Here is a 10096-nt window from a genome sequence, read left to right as displayed (position 1 = left end):
TAGTTATTTATTTTTATAACAAGAGCTTTTAATTAATTATTATTAATAATTAAGATTTAGGAAATCGAATAACTGCATGAATTGTATTCATGAAAATAAAAAAATATCTCAGGCACGCAAGGTCACGCCATTATTAGTTGCTATAGCAACGCGTGTTATTGTATGATTTCTGACCGCATATAAAAACAATCAAACCCATCGCAATCTGTTGGTTGAGAGACGAGGCGACTTTGCAGAGCATTTCTGTGCGATTCCTGAGATTTCTGAGAGAAAAAGACTTATTTTAAAGAGCACAAATTCTCTAATCATCTTTATTTTAGTTATTTTTCTGAATATTTTTTTAAACACATTTTTGTTGCTCTTTTTTTCATTCCTTCTTCTTCTTCTTCTTCTTCTTCTTCTTCTTCTTCTTCTTCTTTTTCTTTACTTTGTTTTACATTTATTTTTTTATATTTGTCTGTATTTGTCTGTTTTATTGCAGGTTGGAGGAGATTGTCCATGTCCCACATGGGTGAAGAAAGAGGAGGTGAGTGTTTTTAATCTTTCATTTGTTTGTCATTGTATATCACTGTATGATGCTGTATGATGTTTGACTAATATGAAAAGGATTACAGAAGTTAACAAAAAAGATTCATTAAAAATGTTTTGATATTCAGAAGATACACGGGACTGCACCACTGAGCTTCCTGGTTTTTTGGCTCCTCTGCCTTCACATTTGGCTGATTCTGCATCCACAGACCAGAGGAACAGCAAGAGGAAAAGGCAGAGCAGCAGCCAGCAAACACTGTCCACCTCGTCCAGCAGACCAGCCAAACGCTCTCGCAGAGGTCAGCACAGCTCATCTTCTAGATCTTATGGCTCAGTTAGGAAATGATTTGTCATTGAAGAGACCGCAGCATGTTTTCTCTTTCTCTCTTTTCTTCATTTCTTGTGCTCTTCTGTGTTGCAGACTTGTACCTGAAGGGCCCGTTGCTGGGACGAGGTGGATTCGGCTCTGTGTTTGCTGGGATGCGCAGGTCTGATGGACTGCCAGTAAGAGATTTTCTTCCCTCCTTTGTTCAGACATGCTTTAGAAATGTTGCTGTCAGTAAATGTCATGTGTCACAATCAGGCAGGTGTGATTTACTCTGCTTTTCCTGTCTGCAGGTGGCCATCAAGTACGTGTCGAAGGACCGGACCCCAGAGCGACTGAAAGTTGTGTGTTTTGATGTGAATCTGTTGTGTTTGCTGTGTTTGATTGAGTTCTGGATATAATGGAGGGTTTGTCCTGCAGGATGGTCAGGGTCGGCTGCTGCTGGAGGTGGCATTGATGACCCGTGTCACGTCAGCTCCTGCCTGCCCCAGTGTCCTGCAGCTGCTGGACTGGTTTGACCATCCCAGGCGCTACATCCTGATCCTGGAGCGACCGGATCCTTGCCAAGATCTCCAGAGCTTCTGTGAGGAGAACGGCTGTCTGGATGAGCGTCTTGCAAAGAAAGTGCTGGTGCAGCTGATTGCGGCCCTTAAACACTGCGAGAGCCGTGGCGTCCTGCACCGGGACGTCAAACCAGAAAACCTCCTGATCTCCACAGAGTCCCAGGACATCAAGCTGCTGGACTTCGGCTGTGGAGATGTGCTGAAGCGCTCGGCCTACAAATACTTTGCAGGTGAGTTTGAGTTACAGAAGGAAACGTTCTGTTGATGTTTGTGAACTTCTGCTGATCCACTAAAGGGAATTTGTCTGTACTGGAGAATGTTGAGCAGATGTTTGTGGTCTTCTTATGTCTCTCAGGCACTCCTGCATACGCTCCTCCTGAGTGGTTTCGTAGACATCGCTACCATGCGACTCCAGCTACAGTCTGGTCAGTAGGAGTGACGCTCTACAACATCCTGTGTGACCGTTTCCCATTCAGAGGCGCACAGAGGGTCACGTCCAGAAGCAGACTGACCTTCCCTAGGAGCTTGTCAACAGGTAAGAGATTCAGACACATTCAGAGATAGCCTAGTGAGCGAGCAGAAGTGTGTTGTTGTGTGTTTCTGAAGACGGTGTTGTGTGTAACAGAGTGCCGTCAGCTGATTCGCTGGTGTCTCAGTGCAGCACCGGCTGATCGACCCAGTTTAGCTGACATTGAGAGCCATCCCTGGTTGCACTGCACAGGTGGCCAGTGACATTACACTTATCTGAATCCAGCAGTCATGGCTTGGGTTGCATTGTCAGGTTCAGTGTAGATAAACGCTGTCAATGATTTGTAGAAGGAGAGCAGGAGGGGCAGAGGAACTGAGGAGAACAGATCCTGATCCTGAGCTTCCTCTGCTGCATCTGTGAGGCTCTGTGTGAAGCTGTACGAGCTGAAGACACACACACACACACACACACACACACACACAAGCTAGTCTACAGTTGACAAATGTACAGTTTCTAGACCACTTAGAGGAAAACAGGGGAAGGTGTTAAATAAATCCTAAACAATAAAGTTATTTTATACGCAATTACAGCAGTTTTTTTTTGTCTTTACTAGTTTCACTAAAATGTAAATGTTCAAACCAAGGGCAGCACAGTGACTCAGTGGTTAGCACTGTAACTTCACAGCAAGAAGGTCGCTGGTTCGAGTACCAGCAGGGCCAGTTGACATTTCTGTGTGGAGTTTGAATGTTCTCCATGTGTTGGCATGGGTTTCCCCCACAGTCCAATGACATGTGGTTTATGTGAATTGAATAAACTAAATTGGCCAGTGTGTTTGTGCATGTGAGAGTGTGTGGATGTTTCTCAGTACTGGGTTGCAGCTGGATGGGCATCTGCTGTGTAAAACATATGCTGGATATTTTGGCGATTCATTCCCCTGTGGCGACCCCTGATGAATAAAGGGACTAAGCTGAAGGAAAATGAATGAATGAACACAGACACTGGAGGAATTAGGAGACTCTGTTCAGTCAGATATGATCATGCTGTCTGTAGTGTGCTGAACTAACTAGACCAAAACTTTATTTGCAATATTTGATGTCTGAATTTAAAACATAAAAATCTAAACTAGCCGAATTGTTTTACTTAAACACAGATCTGTCGATAATAAACTCAGTAAATGTCCATACACGCATGCTGATATTTAACAAATGTTTTTTTTATTTTGAGTGATCTTTAATTTAAGTAAAAAAGAAAAGTTTCTATGAGAATTTGAAATGAACAATATTGTGTTTTTGTGGACATTGAACTACAAAATTTCAACATTGAAGAGTGCTGAATAGTTTTTTGATTTAATCTTCAATTCCAAGTTAGAAAAAATACAAATACTAAACTTCTTACGAGAATTTAAAGTAAACACTACTGTGTTTTTCTTCTTTTGTGCACATCAAATTACAAATTATCCCAATATAGCGCAATAAATCTCTTTTTAGGACGATCTTCAGTTTCAGGTTAGAATACAATTATAATTTAAAAAATAACTTTATTTAAACAATATGTTTTTTTCATGTGTAGGTCAAAGTTTCAACAACTCAATCATTTTAAAAAGCATGTGCTCAAACCAAAAGAAGTAAAAAAGTGCTTTTGTGGTGCAGGGTCACGTCTCTCCTCAGTAAGTGATCATAGACAACACAAGGGGGCAATGTTCAGCACAGAGAATCACAATTTAACTAAAACGTATAAGACTGCGTGTTTTCATCATCTCAACAGTTTGTCTAATGAAACACACAATAATTTAACATTTATTTTAACAAATACAGCTCATAGTGTTAATAACATTGTTTACTCTACACTTTGTACCGTGATCATGATGATTGTTTGTTATGAGCAGGGCTGGATTAGGTGATTTGGGGGCCCTAAGCAATTCGAGTCATGAGACCCGGAAGTCTTACAGTAATAAGCACTTTTCATATTTGCTTATTTATTTAGCTGTCTTTATCTTATAGCACTCTGTCTTGCTTTCTATATTTTTATCTTAACACAATCTCTACATTTTAAAACATTTGTTTGCTTAAAATGAGTTCACAACTAAAATTAATGAACAAACTATTTGTTTTCTGAAACTAAATCTTCATCTGATTTGACTGCTGGACTGATCCATGATTGGGGGTGGGGGGACACAATTGCACACATGCTATTTAAGGTAAAATGTATTTGTTAAAGCCTTATCCTTCAAAATATGACAGGAAATTACATTATTAGTATTTATTGTGGGCCTCCAGACTTTCTTGGGGCCCTAAGCGGATAATATAACTTTTCATTAATAAAAATACCAAGTTTTGGCATCAAAGGTGTGTTTAACTTACTCATTAGGCAGCAACAAACATTTAATTCATATTGTAAGTTCTCTGAACTTAACATTTAAATTTCTTTAAATGATTCACCATGTCATTTAAAATGATTGGTTGTGCTTGAGATTCTGCCTTGACAACCGCACTGATTGGTCAATATATGTTATATGACACAAGGTGGTCATTTTGCTTGTAATGCTGAATTCTCCTGAAGCGCAGCAGGACAGAGGCACTACCTGAACCCATCTGACGAAAGAGAAAAGTTAAATTAGTCAGTAGATATTTAAATGCTTGTATACATCTTTCTTAATTGATATACACGCTGGGGCAACACAGTGACTCAGTGGTTAGCATTGTCGCCTCACAGTAAGAAGGTCGCTGGATCGAGTCCCGGCTGGGCCAGTTGGCATTTCTGTGTGGAGTTTGCATGTTCTCCCCTCATTCACGTTAGCTTCCTCCAGGTGCTCCGGTTTCCCCCACAAGTCCAAGGACGTGTGCTATAGGTGAATTGGGTAAGCTAAATTGTCCGTATGTGTGTAGAGCAGACTGACCTTTCCTAGGAGCTTGTCAACAGGTAAGAGATTCAGACACATTCAGAGATAGCCTGGCGAGCGAGCAGAAGTGTGTTGTTGTGTGTTTCTGAAGACGGTGTTGTGTGTAACAGAGTGCTGTCAGCTGATTCGCTGGTGTCTCAGTGCAGCACCGGCTGATCGGCCCAGTTTAGATGACCTTGAGAGCCATCCCTGGTTGCACTGCACAGGTGGCCAGTGACATTACACTTATCTGAATCCAGCAGTCATGGCTTGGGTTGCATTGTCAGGTTCAGTGTAGATAAACGCTGTCAATGATTTGTAGAAGGAGAGCAGGAGGGGCAGAGGAACTGAGGAGAACAGATCCTGATCCTGAGCTTCCTCTGCTGCATCTGTAAGGCTCTGTGTAAAGCTGTACGAGCTGAAGACACACACACACACACACACACACCTGCACACACACCAGCTCAGAGTGCAAACTAGTATGTGTTTTTAAAATGAGACTATGCAATGAAACAAATATATAATATAAATTATTAAAACAAACCAAGAGTAATCTAAATGTTTGTCATAATTAAAAATGGTTGTTTATATTCTGTACAAGAATTCTGTCCTTTTCAAAAAAAATGAACAATAAAATTGATTTTATACCCAATAACCCCAAAAAAAGAGTCTTTACTCTTTTCAATAAAATATAAATCTTAAACTTTTTTCTTCTCCAGTTAACAAAATGTTTAAAGTTTGCATGAACTTGAAGTTGCGACTTTTTTTTGTATTGTGACACAGTTCCTAGAGAAACTGAATAGGCTCGTTTGACTTGGCCAAAATCTGCGCAGAATGGATCACCGGTGATCACCGCAAGATGCATGCCGGTTAGAAATTTGTCCGCCTTGCCTTCGCCTCGCTCTGATGTCACGCTGACGTGCGCCAAAAAACTCTCGCGATCGCGAGGCGGGTACCTCGGATAGAGCAGTCGGCCGCAGTTGCTCTCAAAAGACTGCGTTACCAAAAGCATGATGGGAAACGACTGGCTGACGACACAGCTTAATGCTGATTGGATAAGACTGACACATTACACTTTATTATCTTGTTTTACTAAGGTTTATACCTGGATTTGTTTAATACCTTTTTTTGTATTTTCGTTGATAATTAAAAAAAAAGTCATAAAGAGCATTAAATATGGTTATTTATTTAGATTTACACGCAAACAAAAACAAAACACATCTTTGTAAAACATAACGTGACCTATCCAATATAACTAAATGTAGCTAATACATCATTAGGATGTGTGTGTGCTGTATTTTATTTCTCTCTCAGTTTTAAGTCCTGTTTGTTGTCATTTTCACTTTTTGTATGTTTGTGTGAATTTTGTATAGTAATTTTTATGCAGCGTTATTCAATGAAAGTCAATCCAATATATACACATATTCAGACATACAAAGGTAATCAGACTGTTTTGTCATTATGCCTCATCTTTGTGTGGTTTCATATGAGAAGTGAAAAAGGTGTAGTAAACAAGACACACACACATATGTATGTATATATGTATATATGTGTGTGTGTGTGTATGTGAAGTCAAAAGTAATGTTTAATAGACCAAGAATATTTTCACAGTTTTTCCTACAATCTAATAGATTTTATTCTGGAGAAAGTCTTGGGCTGTTTATTTTAGTCTGGCTGGAGTAATATCAGTTTATATAAACCTAATAAGCATGTCAATGTAATTAACCCCCTAAGAATTTATTTGTCAAACAAACATTTGTCATGACCCGTCACTCAAAAGCATCTATGGCTACTTCATTTATAATGTAGTCAAATTAGGTTTCTTGAACGTTTTCTTGCTGTATAAGCTGTTTATTTTGTTATTCTTTTAACGTTTGTTGAATATACAGAATTACATTTTAAATACACCCTTTTAGTTAATGAGCTGTTCATCTTCTGTAATTCTGAACCATTTTTTTTGTAAAAACTGTGATATTTCTATTGCATCCACTCCCATATTAAAAATACTATAGTAATGTATACTGTAGTGCTTTTGAACCATGTTATAAAATAGCCTATTTAAATTGTATAGTTGCTCTGGTATCACAACAACTATAAACACAACCCAATACTGAAAAAGCATGTTCAAAATGCAATAATATTTACTATAAATCACCATAGTATTTTTTCATGAGGTCATTCGTCTGCGATAAAAAAACGCGAACGAGATCTCCGCCACTGGTGACGTTTCCAGGTGGCTAAACAGCGAGATTCAGCAGGTGTCCGACTTCTGATGTAATTTTTGAGCCCTCCTCTTACTGCACACGCCTGCTCTCGTTTACAATGCAGTCAAGGCGAGGCGCACCTCAAGCGAGCCTAATATTAAATGACACAACAGTGGGTGTGGCTTGTTTTTTGTACTGCGAGCTGATTGGATGTAGTAAAGTAGGCATTTCATTTAGTAAGATTGGGAAAAGTGTTTGGCCAAAGATATTACAACCTAACAGACACATCCTGCTCACCATTTCTGCTTAGTGTCAAAACTGACAGTTGGAGCAGCGTGGTTAAATATGTTAGTCATCCCCAATTCCTAAGATATACGTAATCTGACAATTTAACAGAAAAACAAACAGGAAGTGCATTTTTGTATTTCAATTAAGATTTTAAGGGCAAACAAGTTTTGTTTTTTAATGACATGCACAGATAAATAGTTCACCACAACACTAGCAATGTGAGCTAACAAAATCATACGGTTAATTTTGTCATAAGTTAACGGGGACTTTAAAATTAACAGAGACTCACTCACTATCAGTATGATTCTTTAAGAGAAATGGAAACACAGATCAAATTATTTATTGATATAATACATGCTTTATACAGCAAATAAGTGTTGCTAGAATACAAGCACAAGATGCTAAACTACATGCTTAGCACTTTCCCATAGAAAACCATTCTAAAGTAAACACTAAACATTCAGTTACAATATCTTACTCCAAATGTTTACAATTTGTTACTTTGATCAGTTCATGACAAGGGTTACAAAGCATGTTTACAAACATCTGCTTTATAATAAACTACAGTAAGGGCTAACAGAGTACAGTTAATAAATAATCATGTTGCATTTCAGTAACACACTGATAATAAATATACATATGTGTTTCCGTGACATAAATGACCAGGTATTATTTCTGCTATAAATATGGCAATAAATAAATGCAGTGGGGCTGGATGGTATGATGTATATATCATTACCGTGGAATCAAATGTGTACTGAAAAAGAGTTTTCTATTATGTTTATATTTCGAAATGTAGGTGTAGTTAGCTCACGTCTAGCATGCGTAAGGCTGAGAAAGACTCTCTGGCAGTGTTGTCAATTGCTTTATATTTGGGCTGCTCGATATTGGAAAAATCTGACATTGCATTAATTTTTTTGTATTGCTGCGATATACATTGCGATTGGAATATAATTTCACCAGATGATTTGAATAGCTATATTTGGAAAGCTTTAATTAATTTAAATCGACTTGGATGAACAAGACTTTTTCTATGCAGTTCATCTGCATAAATTATAACAAATTACAAGCAATAATAAATAAATAAACAGTGCTTTATGCTTTTCTGGGGAGTGGAACAGTATTTAAGTACAGAAACAAAACAATCAAATGTAAAATAACATGGTGATCATTGGATAAATAATGTCAAATTTTGATAATATCTTTATCTTTTAATCACTATTAAAATTGATCCTGCATTGTGACTATTGCAAATACGCACATTGCGATATCGATGCTCAAACAATATATTGTTCACCACTACTTTATATTTTCAACAAAAAGGATCACAGTTTATTGATACATATTTTTATACAAGAAATGTAATATTTGTATTTTAAAGGGGAAAACAACAGTTTATTTCCTTGAAGTGTTTACATGTTTGTAATTTCATTTTTGAGTTATTTACTTGGGATATATTTTATATTTGTGATTAGATGTTACTTGAGAAATGTTTATAATGATATTAATAAGGTTTGACCATAAAACTGTGAAATGTGAGATACAGTGGAATTTGTTGTTCATCTGAAGTCATATTTTATTTACAAAATACACCAGAGATGTTAATGTCTGTTAACTTTACCAGGTAATGATCATCATTTTTGTCATGAAGACTCCTGCTCCGCACCAGAGCCAATGCCTTCCACTGATTGACCAATGGTTCCTGTTCCTGGTTTACCTGTCGCTGGTCAGAAAGAGCAGGATCTGAGGGATTGTCTCAACATCCATCAGTCCACTCTCAGCGGGATTAGAAACACTTGGGTCAGTTTATTTATTCAATTTACTTGGCGCAGTTGGAATTTGGATGTCTCCTAAGGACATTAAAGCCACGATGACAAGTGTGTGTTCGGCAAGAAGACTTACACCTAGTTATCATTAGCTGTGTTTCCATCCAAAGAGATTTATCCACAAAACTGGAATATTGCATAAGACATTTATGAATAAAGCACTGTTTCCATCTAAGAGAACAAAACTGGTCACTTCCTGATAAACCGGCACCAAATATAAAAAAGAAAAAGGGAATTTGCTGTGGTAGGAGAAAACACTGTGGTCCTTTCTCTTATATAATAAATGACTTGCGCCTGGAGATAATAATACTGAACCAGTCTAAGGATGAACTTTGGCTGAATGATTTTAGAATGACCAAAACAACATTTCAGATGCTCTACATTGTGGTCGGTCCACTTGTTTGCCTAATGCTGTACCATCACTCCTAGTTATTTCATAATCTGTTAAAACAAAATCACATGACTTTCTTTGATGCGCATGTTGGAATTTATTTCAGTAAATGTCTTTCCATCATAGTTGGATGATTCAATTTAGCATTTTAATTCTATGTTTGACGTAATCTCAACTGAAACATGGAGAGAGGGTGGGAAAGATTAGACAAAAAAAACAATCAGCCAATATTGTATTTATATCAATATCACATATCACAGCTCTGCCAGTGAGGGTGGTTGAGCTCAAGCGCATCAAATGAAAAGCAAATGGGAAGCGTCTTGAAAATGGCGGGTTATGTCAGATACTAGAGAGCATTTGAATGATCAAGATTTGATGAGAAACTGAAGTATGAGGTGATGGGGAAAAAATCATTGATCCAATTAGACGAAAGTGAGAAACTGCAAGCTTTGGATGCTTATATCAGTTTTATATCTTCTAAAGACAAATTCTGTCACTCGCTGACATGTAAAAAAATATTTTAATTTCACATTATCTTCAAAGCAACAGTCACCAAAATGACACAATTAGGATCAAAGCCTAAGGGCCCTATCACACACTCACCGCAATAAGGTGCAAGGTGTG

General features: G+C 37.7%; 1 protein-coding gene across 1 annotated transcript; it reads left to right on the top strand.

Moving 5' to 3' along the window:
* The first annotated feature begins 207 nt into the window (after nt 1-207).
* LOC108190384 (serine/threonine-protein kinase pim-3-like) lies at nt 208-2467 on the top strand. Its single transcript, XM_073953888.1, has 9 exons — nt 208-245; nt 482-526; nt 657-827; nt 950-1032; nt 1147-1197; nt 1274-1646; nt 1772-1951; nt 2042-2137; nt 2233-2467. Exons 2-9 carry the CDS (start codon nt 499-501, stop codon nt 2259-2261), a joined length of 1011 nt encoding a protein of 336 aa, XP_073809989.1. The 5' UTR covers nt 208-245; nt 482-498; the 3' UTR covers nt 2262-2467.
* The last annotated feature ends 7629 nt before the right edge of the window (nt 2468-10096 follow it).

Source organism: Danio rerio, chromosome 6 (genome assembly GCF_049306965.1).
Source record: "Danio rerio strain Tuebingen ecotype United States chromosome 6, GRCz12tu, whole genome shotgun sequence".
NCBI lineage: Eukaryota > Metazoa > Chordata > Actinopteri > Cypriniformes > Danionidae > Danio > Danio rerio.
This window is presented reverse-complemented; position numbering and strand designations above follow the sequence as displayed.

What these genes read in the sequence shown, in the direction of transcription:
- LOC108190384 (XM_073953888.1), top strand. Translation starts at nt 499, where the DNA reads ATGTCCCACATGGGTGAAGAAAGAGGAG. An exon ending in CATGGGTGAAGAAAGAGGAG is followed by an intron (nt 527 to 656) that starts GTGAGTGTTTTT and finishes TTTGATATTCAG; the next exon opens with AAGATACACGGGACTGCACC. An exon ending in AGCCAAACGCTCTCGCAGAG is followed by an intron (nt 828 to 949) that starts GTCAGCACAGCT and finishes TCTGTGTTGCAG; the next exon opens with ACTTGTACCTGAAGGGCCCG.